Genomic DNA, 20,993 nt, shown 5'->3' on the forward strand with positions numbered 1-20,993 from the left:
AGCCCCAGTAGATAGTTGTATGTCATAGCTGCACATCCTTCTAGTTGCTGTATGTGGGACGCGCCGTCAGCATGGCCGGAGAAGTGGTGCGTCGGTGCATGCCCGGGATCCGAACCCGGGCTGCCAGCAGCGGAGTGCGCGCACTTAACCGCTAAGGCACGGGGCCGGCCCTATCAATTGTTACTTCTGATCCTATATTTTTAAATTTTTAGTTTACTTGTATTAAGGTTATAACTGTTAAGCTTTAAAAGTTTGAAAGTACGTAGACATATTCTTATTGAGTAATTTAATTACCCTGGGGTTAATAAAAAGTTAAAGTGATAGTTTAAAATTCGTTTTAAATTTCTAAAAAGTACTCTGAAGACCTACAAATCAGAATTTATATGTTGTTAACTATATCCACAGTAGCCTCTATTACCATATTTTTCAATCGGCAGATTTTATTGAGACTTTTGAGGAAACTAAGAATCAGGAACTGCAACGGAAGGCACAGTTAGAAGCCAACATTGTTGCACTTCTGGAGCACTGTAGTCGAGTAAGTACCGTGTGCTTGTCTTGGTGTCCTCGTTATTTTTACTATGACTGCCTTTCCAAAAACAACTCACAAAACGCACTGGTTCAGTATTACATCTGCTCAATTAAACTGCTTTGTTTAAATTCTCTTGCTTGTTATTTTATTTCTTTAAGCTATTAATTTTTATCTTTCTAGTAAAATTCAGCTAATTAGGATGATAAGGGAAAAGGATGACATGTATAATATTAATATTCAGCAGTAAATGAGGGACTAATTCAGAGTAATTGTTAAGATTTTCTTCTTTTCTTATTAAGATTTTCTGTTAATTTATCTGAACTTGTAGAAGTAACATTTGCACAGATAACTTCAAAATCTAGGTATCATACTGGAAAATGTTAATATATTTTTACACTATAATTTGTATTATAAATAGAGGAGATTCTTTTCTTGTAAGGATCTACAAGAGTACGGGATACCTAATGAGTATCTTGATTTAGCAAACAGTGTTTATTGAGCAGCTACTAAGGTGTGGTACCGTAGGAGGAAAAATGCATAGTTTCTTTTCAATATTCTAAGTGTTTTAAGACTCTAATCAGTTCCTAAAATAGGGTAGTTGAATTTTTTCTACTAAAGCAAATGTAAAAGAAACAGTTCTGAATTTTAATTTAGCCTCTCCTTATTAAGAAAACCTGATTTTGAATCTCACTATATTCTTCTATAGAACATATATAATGAATGATGTATTTCAAAAAAGAATACCCATTCAAAACATCCAGTCCTTTAGCAGTGTTTTCCAAGAGTTTTATTCAAGCGTTAAATCAGTGGATTTTTTTCCGTTTTTATTTCTCTGCAAATACAGAATATAAATCGTATGAAACAGATATCCTCTATCACCAATCAAGAGCTGAAGATGATGCAGGATGACCTCAATTTTAAATCTACCGAAATGCAGAAATCACAAAGTACTGCTAGGAATTTGACTTCAGGTGAGAGAAAACAACCTAGATTTTAATATTCTTTTTTTTCTCTAACAAATTGGAACTTTTAAAATCTACTAATGCTATTCTCTTTGATTTTTTTGAAGACTGAAGATATAATTTATGATTGCCTATTGTTCCAGTCGTTTATAGTCTCAGAACTTTTTGCATGACTTTTCACATCAGCTTAATAGTATTTCATTGGGATAGTCTCATTCATTTAACATTTACTGAATACTTGCTTTATGCCTATGCTGTAACTTGAGTATACAGAGATTAAAGAAAAATCCAGTCTGTTTTCTCAGGGAATTTTCAACCTCGTGGATTGACAAACAAATAAACAATTAAAATATAATGAGACAGCGCTATGATAGAACCATAAGGAGCAATGGAAGTACATGGGGCTCATATCCATCCTAGTCTTGGGTAATTAGGAGAGGTATCCTAGAGGAGGTCTAGGATACCTTGTTTGAATTGTAATTGGTTTAAGCCAAGACGACTAACATGCGACTAGAGCAGTACTGTTCAAGAGAATTGTAATGCCAGCCACATATTTAATTTTAAATGTCCTAGCAGCCACGTTACAAGAGTAAAAAGAGATAGTTGCATTTTAATAATATATTTTATTTAACCCATTGTATCTAAAATATTATCATTTCAACACATAATCAATATAAAAATGATCAATGAGATTTTATTGTTACAGCCCATCTCAATTTGGACTAGACACATTCAAATGTTCAAAAGCTATATGTGGCTAGTGGCTGCTATTTGGACAGTGCAGTTAGAGATTAGAAACAAATATACAAAAATTGAGGCCTGTTTTCCTAGGCCTAAAGGGCCTAGGATAAAGTCATGTGAAAATTTGTATGGACTCTGGTTTTTGAACTGGTGAATTCTAACTGTGGGTGTTCTTTATGCAGGTGTGGGGTGACTTTGAATTAGTTATATTTTTATTTGTCTACTTGCAATTACTCTGGCAAGTTAGTGAGATTATGGGGAATGAAGACTTAATTAATATTTGTTAACTTAAAAATGTTGAAAGATTCTTGAAATGGAATAGTAGCTCCACAATATGCATTTATCTGGAATCTCAAAATCCAGAAAGCTCTTGGCAGCAAAACCTAACCTGACTTGAACTGACTTGAGGCTGTTTATAGTCTTTAATTATCCTACCTAGTGTAACTGTTCATCCTTTTTGCTTCAGAAATACTCATGTACTTGATGATAGGATGCTGCCTCAGACCCTGCTGTAGCAGTTATGTAATAATTGGTATATGCACTGTATTACTTTTCTAAAATCTGAAGAATTCTGCATTCTAAAACAGAACTGCCTAGGAGTTTTATATAGGGGATTATGGACCTATAAATGCATACTGAATGCTCTTAATATACAATTGCGTTTAAATTGATGATATAGGTGGACAATTGTTGTTATTCTATACATTTAAGTATATTTTTATCTGCCCAGATTTGTTTCGAGTTTGTTTGCCATACTTTTTTGTGTGTGTGTGTGAGGAAGACTAGCTCTGAGCTAACATCCCATGCCAATCCTCCCCTTTTTTCTTGAGGAAGACGGGCCCTGGGCTAACATCTGTGCCCATCTTCCTCTACTGGATATGGGATGCCGCCACAGCATGGCTTAATAAGCGGTGCGTCGGTGCACGCCTGGGATCCAAACCTGCCAACCCCAGGCCACTGCAGCGGAGCGCGCACACTTAACCGCTGTGCCACCGGGCAGCCCTGCCATACTTTTATTTGTATATCTGAATTGTATGCCAAGCAACTAGAGGAGGTACATTCTAAATTGGATTTATAACTACTATTGATTTGACTATGAGTATTTCTCATTAATTGTGATGAAAACATATAACATAAAATCTATCATCTTAACCATTTTTAAGTTTATAGGATAGTAGTGTTAACTATATGCACATTGTTTTGCAATGGATCTCTAGAACTTTTTCATCTTGCAAAACTGAAACTTATGCCCATTGAAAAGCAACTCCCCATTTCCCCCTCCCCTGAGCCCCTGCTAACCACATTCTTCTTTATGTTTCTATGAATTTGACTACTTGAGATAACTCATATAAGTGGAATCATGTGATATTTGTCTTTCTGTGAATGGTTTATTTCACTTATAATGTCCTCAAGTTTCATCTATGTTGTAACATGTGACAAGATTTTCTCCTTTTTTTTTTTTTTTGCTGGGGAAGATTTGCCCTGAGCTAATATCCATTGCCAATCCTCCTCTTTTTGCTTGAGGAAGATTCACCCTGAGCTAACATTTGTGCCAATCTTCCTCTATTTTGTATGTGGGCTGCCACCACAGCATGGCCACCGACCAGCGGTGTAGGTCCGCACCCAGGAACTGAACCCAGGCCGCCAAAGCGGAGCACACTGAACTTAACTACTAGGTCACCAGGGCTGGGCCAGGATTTTCTTCTTTTTTAGGGCTGAATAATATTCTGTTGTATGTACATACCACGTTTTCTTTATTCATTCATTTGTTGATGGACATTTAGGGTGTTTCCACCTCTCCGCTATTGTGAATCATGCTGCAATGAACACAGATGTGCAACTATCTCTTCGAGATCCTGTTTTCAATTCTTTTGGATATATATGACTATGAATATTTTTACATCTCTATTTTTTTATTCTATAAGATAAAGAATTTTATGTTTAATTATTTTATCTAGGAAACCTCTGCTTTGTGTTTTACACCATGGTTTTAAGTTTTTCATTTATTTAAGGTCAATATTAATTCAACAAGTTTTTCTTCTTTAAAGCTATCTTTGTGTGATGGCTGTCGAGAAACATATGTTTTTTGAAAGGTAAATAGCAATACCAGGAAATAACTTTAATTATCAAAGCTTTGTATTCCTTTCATTTTTTCATTTTGTGTTTATATTTCCTTTTAAAAACTAGTCATTATATTTTCTCCAGAGATGTAGAGTTGAAAAAGAATGAAAACTGGCTTCAATGGAGATAAAAATCTAGTTTATTACTATGGTAAGGATTTGACTGAAAATTTTCCTTATTAAGGTTTGAATTCTCTGATCCTTACAATTAATTTCATTTACTCAGTTATTTTTAAGTGTTCATTTAAACCAAGCATATAAATAATTTTTTTCTCTCTTTCCTTAACACCATCCCCCACAAGAAATTTATTCTATCTGGAAATCACCCTAAGAGGTTTATAATATTCTTGTTCACCTTTCAGAGATAATGCGGTTTACATTCCCCCTTTGTGAATTGCCTCCCTTTCAGCCCTTGATGTTATAATTGGAACTCACCTGATTTTCTTAGTGTACTCTGTGTTTCTTAATGGGGCAGTATCTCTCCCAAGGGAGAAAAATTACTTCTTGAGGGGAGGGTAAAAAAAAATCTTGGATATTATAATGGTTTGTGGCCCTCGAAAAGTCACTATACATAAACGGATATATGTTACATCTGTAATATAAAAATTTCATGGGAGGGAGATGATTGGGAAACAAATAGTCTACAAACGGCTCCTTAGGGGGACAATAATGAAAAAAAAAGACTGAGAAACACTGGTGTTCTGCATGAGTAAAGACACAAGGAATCTGTCAGCAATAGTTTTTATTTATGTTTTTGGAAAGGAAACTCCAGGGAATAAACAAATGCGCTGATGGCAGAATATTTCAGAAACATTTCCCCAGGTCAAAGTAGTTCCTTCTGAGATTTTGCTGCTATGTACACACTGCTTGGTAAACTTTGCAACTTCATAGCATATCAGAAGGAACTAGTCTGCATCCTCTTCCTGTCTCTTCCCTTGGAGAAGCTTTTAGCTTTTCATGGGGCCTACTGTTAAAGGAAGATAAACTTTACCCTATACCAACCAACCGTTTTCTCCCTTTCTCTAGGAAAAGCAGTTTGTATAGCTACTAAATGTATGTCCCTAATATATCTTCAAATTAAACTTGTAGTTAGATTTATATAACTGTTTTCGCCAGTCAAAATATAGAAGCTGAGGACATTTCATATTTACAGCACTGAAACACCATAAGCCTCAGTGCCTTTGATTCAGCACTTTGATTCTCATCTTAACTGTTTCCAACTCTAGTAGAAATATGAATCCCACAAAACAAAACCCTCTCAACAACATTTAAGTCCATATATATGTTTTTTAATATATATTTCAATATGGTTGTGTCTTAAGACTTAAAGGGACAAGAGGAAATGTTCAAGTTTAATTATACCAAATTAAAACAAATTATATCACCTTAAAACAACTTCCTTTCTTAAATCATTGTCTTTTGAACATTTTTTTTACTATTTGATATTTTATACTGTATGTGATAATTGTTATATTTGTAAGTAGAGAGTCACTCAATTCTTGAACATGAGATTTTTATTATAATATCACCTTCCAGGTATATTTTAATCAATAATCTGTCTGGTTTCATAGGTAGAAGAGGAAGATTAATAGTAGCTTTGTATTTGATTTTTCCATTAGAGAATCTGTATAGATAATGAAACTTAATTCCAAGTAAATTTTGCTAAATCTTCTGTTAAGAAACCAACTAACTTACTCATTGCCTGCCCACATATTAGGGAGATGTCTTGGTAAGAGGGAGACTAAGTGCCAAAATATGTGTATAAACCATACTCAAATCCTAAGCTGACTACTGAACTGTGTGTGCACTGAGTAGACTTTAGGGGACCTAGGAAAAAGCAGCAGCTAGAAGTTGAAAGAACTGAGTACAGAGATTTCAGATACTGCCCACTCCAAAGGAGAAAAGTGTAGAGTTTCAGTTCAGGAAAGTTTATTGCTAATTTATAATAGAAATCAATGCTCTTCAAAGGAGTATGGTGGAATCCAAGGTCTCTACAACATAGCATTTAAAATGTCCACTATGCAATAAAATTTACTAGACATGTGAAGAAACAGGACAATGTGAGTCAAAGGGAAAAGCAGTCACTGTACACTGAACATGAGATGATCCAGATGTTGAAATGAAAAGGTTTTTGAAAGTTTATAAATGTATTTAAGGGCTTAAAGGAAAATAAAATCATAATAAATGAACAGATGGAGATCCCACAGAGAAATGGAAATTATAAAATGAACCAAGTGAAAATTCTAGAATTGAAAATGTAACTAAAATGAAAAATTCACTGAATGACCTTAATAGAGTATTGAAGATACCATAAAAAAAAGTCAGTGAACTTGAAGATAGATCAATAGAAATTATCCAACCTGAAGAAGAAATAAAAATGAGCATAAATGACCCAATGGATAGTTGGAAGCAGTCTAACATGCATGTAATTGGAGTTCCAGAAGGAGAGGAGGGACAGAGAAGGGGGAGAAAAGGTAGTTGAAGAAATAATGGCTGATTGTTTCCCAAATTTGATGAAAAACTTGATTTTACAGATCTAAGAAGCTTATTAAACCCCAAACAAGATTAATATAACAATCTGTCACCTAAGCATATCATAGTTAAACTGCTGAAATGCAGCAATAAATAGAAAACAATGAAAGGAGCTAGAGAAAAATAGTATGTATATACAGGGAACAATACATCCCACTATAAGATTAAACTTTATCATAAAAATTAATTTGAATGTTGTATTTTGCCCCAAAATATGTTATTTTAATATAAAAATCTTTCATCCCTAAATCTCTAAGTAATAAAAGGAAGATGTTCATGTTTGGCTTTTGACACACTGAAATACCACCATATTTTTCTGAGGGTACTCATATCCCTACTTTAAAATAGAAGAAAAGTGAAGGCCAAGTGTTCTAAGATGAAGATGTATCACTATTGCCTCTATCTACAAATAAGTAACTATGGAATGTATGTGATTATTACCATGCCTAAGCCTGGGAACACAGGATAGGGGAAACTGGCCCAGGCAGGTTTGAATTCAGATTTCTTCATCTGGATATGTAGGATGCGTATTTCAATTCCATTTTGGTATCTGTTTTTGAGTTAGCTCTAATCAGGTTTTACTTTGGTAGCTAGAAGGAAAGTGAAACAAAGAATGATGCCTGGGGAAGGAAGCTTGAAGCAGCAAAATTGACCAAGTGTTATTGTTCCTTTTCTCATAGCTCACTGTTGCTCATAGAGGCATCTTTTTGGATCGTAAAGTAACATTTGCTGTCTTAAAAATGAACCTTTCATAAAGATGATAATATTGTCACTCTGCACCAAAGCGTGACTGGTTGTGTGACCTTGGGCAAATTACCTTTCTAAGCTTCAGTTTCCTCGAATAACATTTACGCCCGAGGGCTGTTAGGAAAGTAAATCAGAAGACGTCTAAAGCTGGGCATATTTCAGATGCTCAGTTGTATTGTTTCGCCCCTTTACCTTTCTCTCCCTTTAAAAAGGATCTTTTCAAAGTCAGAATCACAGAGAAGTCTCTGAAATAGAGATGGTAGGTATTATATAATTCTATTAGACTGGAATATTTTTTTAAATATTGTTTTCTGATTGTAAATGTAATTCATATTCATTATAGAGGATTTAGGAGATATAAAAAAGCATAAATAATAAAATTAAAAATATTTTCAAAGTATTCAAAAAATACTTTCAAAGGTTTCACAGCCAAATTTCTTAAAACCTTTCTCTCACTTGCTCCCATTTCTTTCTATGAAATCTATTCTCAAAAAGATATTAATTAAATAAAGAGCCCTCCTAGTCAGTAAATCCAACACATATTTTATAGTCTTTTTTTTTTTTTAATCTCCAAGAAGTATTCTGTACTACAAACCACTCTTATTTTTGAAATGTCTTTTCTCCACGGCTTCTGATTTTTCTCTTATTTCTTTGGTCATTTCTTATTCTCCCTTACAGGATCCTTCATGTCTATTTATCCTTTAAAAATTTGGTGTTCTTGGGTCTGGTCCCATGGCCTAGTGGTTACGTTCAGCACACTCTGCTCACCACTCATTGATGGCCATGCTGTGGCGGTGACTCACATACAAAATAGAGGAAGATTGGCACTGATGTTAGCTCAGGGCGAATCTTCCTCAAGCAAAAAGAAAAAGATGGGCAACAGATGTTAGCTCAGGGCAAATCTTCCTCAGGAAAAAAAGAAAAAAATTTGGTATTCTTACAGGTTCTGTCATGAATCCTTTTCTCTTGATGATTTCAACCATTCCCATAGCTTCAGTTGCCATCTCTGTGCTGATGTTTTCAAAATCTGTATCTTCAGACCTCAGATTTCCCTCTGGGCCTCAGACCCATATATCTGTACATGGACATCTTTACTTATCTCTATTTGGATGTGTCTGAGGTATCTCAAACACAACATATCCTAAACTGACTTCCACCCTTAATCTCATTCCCTCCCACAAACAAAAGTTTGTGTGTATCTCCCTCTGCCTATCCTACCATCCATTCATTCGGATTTGCCTACTCACTCAAATTAGTTTGTTACCCCAAAATCAATAATTGCAGCATTTTCACAGTCATTTGTGAAAATGCACAGAGTGGTGAAAAATTTGAATTGCCTGACATGCACATTCCCAGCAGAGATCCAATAAAACAACACTCTGCCTTCTTGTTTTTGTTCTCATACTGTAAACAAGTATCCTTTTCACGATATATTTGGTGTCAATGTTTTCCTTGTTTTTGTGCTTTGTCTTGGTGATTTTGTTATTTAAAATAGCCCCCAAGCGTAGTGCTGAAGTGCTGGCTAGTGTTCCTAAGTGCAAGAAAGCTGTGATGTGCCTTATAGAGAAAACTTGTGTTAGATAAGCTCGTTCAGACGTAAGTTGGCAGTGAGTTCAGTGTTAACGAATCAACAATATATATTAAATAAGGTTTGTTTAAACAGACGTATTCATAAAACAAGGTTGTGTATTACTCAGTTGATGAAAATATTGTGATTAGAGACTCACAGGAGCCTAACCCTGTATTTCCCCTAGGCGTGACAGTTCAGTATTTGCTAACTCAGCGTTCACGGTGTCTTTATAGAGAGAATTGACTGTGTGTCTAATTAAAAATCTTGCTCAAATATATATCTAATGTTTCGTAACTTGCTGTTTTCCCCAAATAACTGTTTGTCTGTGTCATGCCCCCATTAAAAATAATGAGTCTTTATCGCATAATATATGTTAAGAAAAAAAACCTCTGTGCATTCTTATGTGTTTGCATGAGCATGGAGACAAGTGTGGCTAATGTACATCAGGTTACATTGGTTACCTGGGGGATGCATATTCTTTTTTCTTAATTTATCTTTGTATTGTTTCACTGGTTGTGGTGGAACATATGTTTCTGTTGCAGATACTCTTGTAAAACATGGTTTTTAATGGTTGCATTGCATTTCTTTTTGTGAAAGGAATAAAGTTTGACTTCTTGTGGCCTTGGACCTTCCTATGTTTCAGATAGTCAACGTCTACAGTTGGATCTGCAGAAAATGGAACTTCTGGAAAGTAAGATGACTGAGGAACAACGTTCTCTAAAAAGCAAGATTAAGCAAATGACAGCTGATCTGGAGACATATAATGATTTACCAGCTTTAAAATCATCAGGAGAAGAAAAGAAAAAGGTAAATGGTAACAAAGTCGTACAGAATTATAATTCCAGTTGTTTTCTGTTGGTCAAATTTAATATCTGTATAGTTTATAGAATTTATTATTTACAGTTGATTATTTGGTATATAAGCTAAGAAAAAATAAAGATGCTTACATATATAGTAGGAATTTAGAGTGATTTAAGTTTTAAACAAAAGGCAAAAATTGAGAAGCAAGGGATAGAGCATTTCAACAAATATGAACTTTGTTAAATGCAGATTTGATTGTGATATTTCCCTACTCAAGACTTGTCAGTGGCTTTTCATTGCCATTTGTGTTCATGTAAAGTAAATTTGGTGGGGTAGGAACAGAAATGGCAGCCTTAATAGAGTTATTATTATTACAGTTAATATTAATTTAGCTTATTATAGTTCAAAGGATATTTTTACTTATTTATTTTTTTAGATTTTTTTTATTTGTTTATTTTTTTTTGTGAGGAGGATCAGCCCTGAGCTAACATCCATGCTAATCCTCCTCTTTTTGCTGAGGAAGACCGGCTCTGAGCTAACATCTATTGCTAATCCTCCTCCTTTTTCCCCCCAAAGCCCCAGTAGATAGTTGTATGTCATAGTTGCACATCCTTCTAGTTGCCATACGTGGGATGTGGCCTCAGCATGGCCGGAGAAGCAGTGCGTCGGTGCGCGCCTGGGATCCGAACCCTGGGCCGCCAGTAGTGGAGCGCGCACACTTAACTGCTAAGCCAGGGAGCTGGCCATCAAAGGATATTTTTAGAAACAGATTTTAGAGTAATTATAGCTTTGGTAGAATTTTAACAGAATATCATTGAAATTATTTGTCAAATATGACTTATATTGGCTTACTAGATATTTGCTAAAGCCTGTTATTTACTTCTATTTGGATCTATCTAGAAATTACATAAGGAGCGAACAGTATTATCAACTCGCAGAAATGCCTTTAAGAAAATAATGGAGAGGCTAAACGTAGAATATGAGACACTAAAAACACAATTGCAAGAAAATGAGACACATTCTCAGGTAAAAAGAAAAAAAAAGACTCTGAAATTCATTTCTCTTTTTAGGCTGTCTGTCCTGTTCTCTTAATCTATATATTCACTCTAAAACAACCTTTTTCTTTTCTTTTTTTTTTTCCTACCTGCTTTATATACCTTCCACATTTTCTGGCTTTAAAGATAGCCAGATTCTGTGTAATCTCCACTCAGAATGATTTTACTTCTGCTTTTCTGCCTTCTATAAACCTATATTGAAGGCCTGCTGTGTGCTAGGCACTGTTCTGGGCACAGCCATTATGGTACTAGCTTTTAAAAATTTCAAAAGTAAAGCATTTTTTATGTAGAAACTTTGCTAATTCACAAAAACCACAAATAAAGAAAATAAACCCTAATGACTAGTATTCCACCACTCAGAGGAGACAATTCTTGTCATTTTGTATGGGTCCTTCTAGGTTTTACGTATGTTACGCGTACATACACTTTATACATATACGTAAGTACACTTTTATTTCTATATATTTATAGAAATGGTATCATTTTGTACATATTATTTGGAAACTTGTTTTTCATTATTAACTATACATCCTAAGTACTTTCCCTTGTCAGTAGCTGTTTTTTAAAAATATGATTCTATGTAATATTTGACTATATGGATATAACATAATTTGCTGAACTAATTCTGTATTGTTGGACATTTAGGTTATTTCTAGTTTAAAACTGTTCAAATAATGCTATAAAGGGCAGTCCTGTCCTTGAACTTCTTGATTTACAGCACTGATTATTTAGACAGGATGCACAGTCAAGCCCCCTTTTTGTATCAGTTATCCTACCGATAATTACCTGAACAATGTCTGAGGTCTTCTAGACTGAGAGCTCTGTCTGAGAGGGCAGATATGATGTCTGTCTATTCACTTTCTCCCCAGCATTGTGCTAGTTGTTGCCACATAACAGGTGTTCAATAAGTGTTGGAGGAGTAAATGAAGCATGTATGACGTACAAAATCAGTAATCATGGTCTGATAAAGATTGGTCATTCTCATATCTAACTAGTCTATATTAGCAATTTGCAACTATGATTTACTAATGGTAAACACATTAAAATTTTTCTTCCTTTTCTTTATATAGTAATATGATCTTAATAGACAATCATCGTTAACATTTTCATATAATAACCTTGTAAACTTTTTTCCTTTGCAATTATACGTCCATATAAACTATATTTTTTTACAAAACATGAAATCATTCCATGCATAAAGTCTTTAATCATTTATTTTCTCATTTAAATATTTTCAAATTCTTTTTTGATGACATTTTTATGACATCAGCTATTTCATCCCATGGCTGTACCATTTTAAAAAAAAAGATATATTCTTCTTGAAAGGGGTGGAGTCTCATCAGAGTTTGCCACAACTACAAAAAGCTCAGAAATCACTAATTTACATAATTCAAATTTATCAGTCAGTAATTCTGTCTCTACTTCATAATATGCAAACCTAGATATGGACTTGTAAATGGCAAAATTATCCTAGGCTGTTTTATAGTGGGGATGGGTGCTGGAGAAGAAACCTAAAAAAGTTTGTGAGGTTGTTGTCTTAAATGGGCCTAAGGAAAAAATACTGTATTTCTTATGGAATATTGGCCCTCCTCTTCCACTGAATAGATGATTTAAGGAGGAAAACACTTGACAAACACAATTTCTTAGAGCCAGTCAGTGGCTACCGTATTTATTCCCACATTAAGTACTAATCATATTCTTGACTGCATATACTGATAACAAGAATTTGTAACATAAGCCACAATTTACAACCCTTCTCTGTATTATTTGTTGCCTTTTGTGAATCCCAACGGATCAAATCCAATCCTGGTCTCCCTATCTTTTGCATCTGTTTTCTTGAAAAATACTTTTTGACATCTATAAATAAGTTTACATAACAGACACTTTTTTTAATGAATTACTATTATTTATTTGAAATAATTTAAACATATTCATATTGGACAAAACTGTAAAACTTCTAGAAGAAAACATAAAGAAGAAGCTCCTTGACATTAGTCTTGGTAACATATTTTGGTTATGACACCAAAAGCACAAGCAACAAAGGCAAAAATAAATAAGTGGGCCTACATCAAACTAAAAAGCTTTTGCACAGCAAAAGAAATCATCAACAAAATGGAAAATCAACTTAAGGAATGGGAGAAAATATTTGCAAATCATATATCTGATAAGGAGTTAACATCCGAAATATATAAATAACTCATAACAGGCTTTTTAAATAAATTGTAGGAAAAAAACAGATTTTTGCTTCATGATATCTTCAGAGGTTTAAAGGCAAGTCACTAATATAGATGTATAATCTGGAAGGAATTTGACCATCTGACGTAGTGTTGCTTTTATAGCATTATTCGTGTAGCACTTAAGAGATCTAATGCATTATAAGAAGGCCACTCCTTTTATGAAACAAAGGGGGAAAAGTTTGGTACTTGACTTTGCAAAAGGTTATTAGAGATTTATAGTCAAAAAGTGCTGACTGCTTCCTTAAGTCCATCTTAACTTCAAGGTCCTATCTGGGGGAGCTAGATCTGATTTAGTAGTGTTAACTACACAGCACATGCATTTCACATAATTAATTAAGTATGATTCATTCTAATATCTAGTTTTATCTCTGGAGGAAACAATGGGATGGATGCTACATTAAGACTGAACTTATGCCCAGAAAATAATTTTAACATGAGAGTAGCAAGAAATATTGTTAATGCTGCTTCAGTTACCAGATTTTTAAAAGTAATCATTACTTGTTGGAAATGCCCAGGCAGAACATTATTTTAAAGTTTCATTTTTCAGACAGTCCTTTGCTTAGGAAAAAAACTATGTGCATCTTAAAAAAGAAAGACTGTAACCCAGAGTTACAAGGTTAATTAAATCAGAAAAACAGTTTAATTCTATAATAGTAAAATTGTCTTCTGAGGAAGCAACCATCAATATAATATCCACATTAGCTTCCTGTTGATGCAGAAATTATTGTAACAGTGCCAGCTTTTTAACCAGCCCTCTTATAATCTTCACACTGCAGCTCTGCTCTTATCACAGCTTGTGGAATTAGACAGGAAATTTAGCCCTGGAAATAAGGAAGTTTCTCCTATATAGCTGAACCTTTGACAGTGTTAGAATATATTACATTTGTGGCATGAGACTTCCAGATTTCAAGGAGAGATTCCCATCATGTCCCATTCTTCTTTTTCAAGTTCTTTTAGGCAAGGGAAAATCATAAATTGTCTTTCAATTGGCATGTTCATTGGTATAATAAATATTTTAAATATTTTTTGATTAAAATAAACATATAGAGTAAAACCTGTTGTCAAATTCAACATCGTATTTATTAGTGTATTTATTATTGTTTAATCTTTTCTAAATTTCTTTTTTTTCTACTGTGGCTTTATCTCAATAAAATGCAAGGAGTTGATAAGATTTAAAATTGAGTGTTTTTTTTTCCTTATCCCTTTAAAAGGGTGTATGATTGTTTTGAATATGGGCACTGGTTAACATTTTTCTTTTGTTTTTAGCTTACAAATTTGGAGAGGAAGTGGCAGCACCATGAGCAAAATAATTTTGTGATGAAAGAATGTATCCTTTAAAAAGCTGCAAATGAACTTGACTGAGTCATTTTTTTTCTAGGAATTTCTTTAAAGACTGAAATGAAATTCAATTTAACACACACTTACCAAATACCTAATATGTACAAAACACTGAGCTAAACAATGTGGAGAATAATTGAGTAAGACTTAGTTTTCACTCTACAATAGTTAGGGTGAGTGTGGGGATGTGTATACCAAAGTAACTAATAGAATGCAGACTGTATAAAGTCATGATGAGGCATAGTGACTAAGTGTACAGGTTTTGGAGTTGGGAGATCTAATTGTAAACGTTGAGTCTGCTACTTATAGTTTATGGACTTTGGACAATTTACTTAATTTGTTAAAGCCTCAATTTTATCATCTCAAATACAGTTAATATTTTCTTCTTATAGAGTTGTTGGGAAAATTATATATAACCATATATATGTATATGTATCTATAGTTGTTTATTGTTGTTTATAATGCTGTACCTTGGATATCTGGGCAGCAAAGGGAGGTAAACCAAATAGTGTTATGAGAAATTTGAGCTTTAAGCTCATCTGTGTTCCAGCCAATTCAACTTCATCTTATTCCTACCAAGATGGTACTTATATTCCATCTTGTTGTTTATCTTTTTGTGTGATCATAGGAGGAAGCAGCTGGTGAGGACATGTATTGTGGAGTTGTAAGAAACATTTTCCCAAAAGTTGTTTCCTATTCCCTTTTTTGACCCATTCAAGGACATCTCTGCTTGGAGAACTAGATCTTGACTCATTGGTAGCATAGATTCTCCTCTAGGACACTGCTGAACTTCAGCTCAGGGCAGCACGGACCGCAGTATACCTCCACACGAGATGCATTTAGGGACTTTATCCCCAGTGGTAGTGCAACTTAGTTTAAAAGCAAAAGACTCGCGTTCGCAATATGCTGAAGTCCAGCACTCTAGTTTTGTGCAACACGAAGTAGGTGATCTTGAAAGACAATGAAGTCTAGAGACTTGCCTGAAATTCTGTGTAGTACTGTAGAGAACATGGTTCTTCTGAGCTTTTATACTGTAGGTGAACTTTTTTGAAACAAGTTTTGCTTGGACTTTTAGGTTTCAATTGATGCTTAATCTGTTAAAATAATACATTTAAAAAATATTCTAATTGTGCTTTTTCTCTGCCATCTTCAGTTTTCAATAAGAAAAATACCAATATGATTTGGTTTCTTTCTCAGCCACAATCAGATTAATATTTTTCTTGAGTGTTCCTCCTTAACTCATGTAAATAGTCATAGCAACCAAGAGTCAAGAGAGTGATTACCGGCCAATTATGAAGAATGTAACCAAGCAGATTGCAGAGTACAATAAAACCATCGTGGACGCTCTGCACAGCATGAGCAGAAGCTGAGTCTGAACCAACTGCAAGTCTCGATAGAAGTATCCTCTGGCCGCTAAACTTTGTAAAAACTGAAAAAAATAGCTTACCCTTGAAGAGTTTTACTTAAAGTTTTTGAATGCTTTAATTTTTGTGGCCTCTTTGAAGAGTGATATTTTAAATAATATATTTCAATAAATAGTTTGCATATAAAAAAAGCATCATTGCCTTTTATGATATTTTTATTTGTTTTGTGTGGGTGATAAAAATGTCTCAGAGAACCAAGAGATAAACAAACTAAAAGTGGCCGTTGAGCTTCATTGAGTTGGTATAATCCATCTGTGGCAGCAAATGAGCTCATCTTTGCATGTGTCAACCCTAGAAGGGATGCAGGGAATGTGATTTTGATTTAGCGCTTATATCAACCTTGTCAATTTTTGCTCCTAGAAAAAGATAGCAAGAATACAAGGGAGATGTTTAGCTTTGAGCTTTACTTCTCAAATAGGGTACATTTGATGTGTTTTAAAGTATATAAAGTCACAGGTGAATTATAACACATATTCTTCATATATCAGTTATCCCTAAAGATTTGGAATTAAAAACTTTTAACTGTTGCATTTTTAAAATATTTTCTGACATGTATATTCTAGGGAAAACATGAAGTTTAAAAGAATTGCTTCACTTATGGTGGGTTGTTTTGGACTATGGCTGCTGCTGTTCATTTCCACCCTGGAATATGCATTCACTCTTTTATACTGTAGGAGGACTTAAGTAGATTAATGCGTAAGCATTGCCAGAACATTTGAAAGGAAAACTAGAAGAGGTGGAATTGTGTAGTATGAATGTGGGAGACGTTATGGTAACTAAAGATGTATCCTCTCTTATGGGCAGGAAAGAGTCACCTTGGCCAGCATAGACTATTCCTTTTTGCTCCGATCTCATGTTCATCAAGTTACTCTGCTTCTCAGTTTTCCTGAAACACAAGCATATTGGTTTCTCTAAAAAAAAAAAGACTTTATTGAGATATAATTTATATACTATAAAATTACCCATGCATGTTGCTTTCTTGAAGTAAATATTTATCACTGTAAGTTATTCAACTTTAGTCTGAGTTTAGGTAGAGGGGTGAGCATTGTTGAGTTTGGGTAACTCTAGATTACTTAATATGGCGGAAGATCCTGGACAGTGATACAGTCATTAAGGTGGCATTCCTAAAATGTGTTCCTCAGATCCTGAGTTCCTTAGGTTATTAATAGGTGTTATACCACCGAAGGATTCATGGTCCAGGAAGTTTGGGAAACATTCTTTGAAACAAAGGTGAATTTTTTTTTTTCTGACTACTCAGAGCCGTTAATATGGTAATGTGCAATAAGTTCAAGAAGGGTATATACTATTAATAATAAGAGTTTTTTTCCTGAGTGGTGGGATTGTGGTGTTTTAATCTTCCTTGAACTTTGTAGTACTTTCAAAATTACCTATGAGATACATATAATACTTATAAATGCAGTATAAATTCAAATAAAGTCTTGTATACAGTTAGTGCTTTAACTTGTGGAAAGGAGATATGATGGTAAGACAACTCTGCAGTCACTGACCTGGAACTGAACCAGTCTTCACCCAGAAAGAAAGTAGGAGGAAGATTGGCCTCTCCGTGAAATATATGTGTTTGCATTATAATAACAGGAAGTTTGCCAGAAAAAAAATTGAAAATTTCTTGAAAAAAAGCAAGATTTCCAACTTCCGTTCTAAATTACTCATATATGATATTTGGGGAAAATAATTGGGCAGGATTTCTTTCAACTAAAATGTGTTATCTGAGGGAAATTCTCACTAATGTCTCTTCCTTCCTGTCAGAGCTTTTCAACAAATCCAACAAGAATATTCGCTCTGCTGGGATAGAACTGGAGGCTACTATCTGCATGAACCGGCTCTTCCTCAGTCAGTCACATTGCTCAGTGAGTTCCATTCCTGTTAAAATAACACCTTGTAAGTCATATGGAAAGAAGCCGCAGACTGAACAAACATGCTGGGTGGTGTTACTAACAAAAATCAACATGGGAAAGTTCGCAAGTCTTTGTTTTTCCCATGCTTATCCTTTATCAATAAATAAACATGAGTTCTTGATACTCTTTTTCACTGACTGGGGAGTCCCTGATTTGGACCATATTCTGGGCTCATGTTAAAGGGTGAAATTCAGTGCAGGGTTAGAGGATTAGAGCTTGGAGTCATGTCATTCACACTAAGATGAAAGACCAGTTAGTAAGAGCTGCAGGGGTTCTTGCCCTCCCCCTGCCCAATTTCTCTGTAGCTCTTTCCTTTTGCTCTATGATTCCAACATAAATAACCTTAGTAAATCAGAATGTTTAGATTTAAAGTAAGAAGAAATCAAGATGGGCCACTAGAGAATTGTAGTAATCTATTTTAAAATTGATGTTGTATCTTTCATTTCAAGTACCTTTTTAAATAAAAGTAGGTTATGTCTTTGACTTGCAGATTCACAGTTTGAGAACTGAGATTGAACATCTTTAAAAAGATCGTTTTGAATACAAAGGTAGAAAATTTAAGAAAGACAGATACACAAAATGAAGAAAATAAGTTACTTGTGATCTCAACAGTCTCTCTAGATGTGTATCTGTGTATCTGTCGCACATATCTGTTTTATTTATATGTTTATGTATTTTTAATAAAATTAAGATCATATTGTTCTTAAACTTACTTTTGCTATTTATAATTTTGCAAACATCTGTCCATGTTATTATATATTCTTGTACAACAACACGTTAAATTGCTGCATATTATTTTATTATAGGAATACTGTCTAAAAACAAACCCCATATTATTGAATGAGGTTTGTAGTGTAGTGGTTAAGTGTAAGCTCTGGGTTAGGTAACTGTAAGCCTGGATTGCAGCTCCACTAAGTTACCTACTCTCTCTGAATTTCAGTTTCTTCATCTGTAAAGTGAAATAATAGCGCTTAACTCATAGGATTAGGTCAAGGAGTATGCAGAACCCAAGGCTTTTGACATGATTGCTGTCAGAAAGGTGGCAGGATTAGCAGCATGCAGGAGTGCTCGTTTCCCTGCCCACTCACCACCACTGGCATGATCCAGGTCAGCAATGCGCTGCCTCATTTGTTTTAGTGCTTTTAAAAAACCAAACTGCCTCCATTACTACAATTAGAAACTTTATTGTGTTTTACTTAAGAATATGCAGAATGTGTTTTCATACTAAAAAATGAAACAAAATCTGATTTTTTAAGATTCCATTTTAAAAATATTCATGATAACTTTGTAATAACAAAAGCTTAATGCTTACTGCTCATTTTTAGAAGATATTAGATTATAATTTGCTGCCTCACTTTCTTCTCTCATCATATATTGTAATGAACTGCTGTTCTGAAAATCTGACTGTATAACCTTAAGGGGAATAGGAATAACCTGTGTAGAAACAACCTACTCGGTAACCAAGGCTGTTGTGCTTGGTCATTCTCTCTATCCTCCTCCAAGTCAGAGTGATTACACATAAGGAGAAGCTGTGTCATAGGAGGGAAAATAACACCCATCAGAGAGTCCAGTACACAAGAGAGTTTGGAGGAAGCATGAGTCAGAAGAATTCAAGTGGTCTGCTACCTAAAAGAGGCTTAGACAACACTGGATAAACCTTTCACAAGAGAAATATAAAAACTAAAATGAGATTTTCAAAATTAACTTCTGTTTTATTTCAAAATGTTTTTGTAAAACAATATTCTTACCATGATAACAATGTGGTAGTACCATGGAAGAAAGGCAAACTTAATAGTTAAAATTATATTTGGCATAGGGTCAAGAAAGAAGTACTGCTAACCAAACTGAAGTATTATCTCATTTTCTGTGTTATCTTTTTCAACAGATAAACTCACTCTATTAGAGGAAGTCCAGACTGACATGAAGGTGAAAATATTTGATACAGTCCATAAGCTCAACCTGAATTTTATCAAAGGAAACTATGGTTCATTTTTAAAAGCCTCTCTCGGTCTTTAATTAGCTTCTTGTTCAAATGAACTTTTCCTTAGTTTACTGGAGTGGGGGAAGGCCGTCTTAGAAGTTGACCAGCTGCACCCCACCCCCCCTTCCAAGGACAAAGCCAGGGACCTTGTGTCTCAGGATTAGGGGAAATGGTTAAGAAGGAGAGGAAAAAAAAATTGCTTTTCCAGCTTCTCTAACTTCCCATGTAGCCTACAGGGAAAAGCAAGCATCCCTTGGGAGGAAATAACAAAAGTGCCAAACAGTAGATGGATGGATGGATGGAGCCTGCATCCCTGCAGTGTACCAGAGCTCTTGCCTTTATGGTGCTCCAGTCCCTTGCTCATGGTGGCTATCAGAAGGCCAAATGGACATTTACCACCATCTAGCCCTGCCCTCCCTGGAGCTTCTACTCTTGAAACTGTTCCTTGGCTCAGTTCCTTTTCCTGCCAGAAATATCAGAGTCAGAGAAGGGGGTCTGGTGAAGCTGTACAAGTCCAGTTGCCTTGTTTCCTTTTCCTACAGCACACTTAAGGTAGCCAGTTAGACCATAACAGGTATCCATAAGACACCTGAAGAGACAGCTAATTGAAAGAGTGTCCAGTAATAAGAGATAAGCCTCTTCTTAACAAAACCACTCACCACTGTATTATCTCTAAGGTACCCCCACCTCAGCCAAAAAAAAAGCCCCCATAAAATAAGCATTCAAAGTTTCTGTGGTCCAGTATCTTTTCATTGGGCATAGATTGGATTTCTAACACAGGTTTGCCATATCACACACTCTGATTTGTCAGACTTTTGATTCCCAAGATACTTCATGACCTCACTGTGCACTACCATCCACCTCCCTCGACAAGAACCTCAACAAGCATGCCGGTATTGATGCCATATCTCTTAATTATCTTCTGAGTAAGAATTAGGGTATGAACTGATGAAAAGAATTTTTAAAAGAGGATATCAGATTGATTGTCTGAAATTCCATACCAAGCTAATGTTTTGACATTGTGTAATCACAGCCTCAGA

The 20,993-nt window shown here is 34.8% G+C and overlaps 1 protein-coding gene across 2 annotated transcripts in view; it reads left to right on the forward strand.

Annotated features, from left to right (window-relative positions):
• The window catches only part of IFT74 (intraflagellar transport 74), a 70,994-nt gene extending 54,804 nt beyond the window's left edge, over positions 1 to 16,190 (forward strand). Inside the window, exons 15-20 of one of the 2 annotated variants that reach the window (XM_058565919.1) lie at positions 438 to 535; positions 1,374 to 1,500; positions 9,845 to 10,008; positions 10,903 to 11,028; positions 14,561 to 14,621; positions 15,884 to 16,190. In XM_058565919.1, coding sequence (XP_058421902.1) covers positions 438 to 535; positions 1,374 to 1,500; positions 9,845 to 10,008; positions 10,903 to 11,028; positions 14,561 to 14,621; positions 15,884 to 16,002 — 695 coding nt within the window. In that variant the 3' untranslated portion in view covers positions 16,003 to 16,190. Of the gene's footprint in view, positions 1 to 437; positions 536 to 1,373; positions 1,501 to 4,437; positions 4,461 to 9,844; positions 10,009 to 10,902; positions 11,029 to 14,560; positions 14,622 to 15,883 lie in introns of those variants that run through there. The other variant, XM_058565920.1, reaches the window with a different exon arrangement.
• Positions 16,191 to 20,993: the final 4,803 nt, after the last annotated feature.

The sequence above is a fragment of the Diceros bicornis genome, chromosome 22 (genome assembly GCF_020826845.1).
Source record: "Diceros bicornis minor isolate mBicDic1 chromosome 22, mDicBic1.mat.cur, whole genome shotgun sequence".
NCBI classification, from domain to species: domain Eukaryota; kingdom Metazoa; phylum Chordata; class Mammalia; order Perissodactyla; family Rhinocerotidae; genus Diceros; species Diceros bicornis.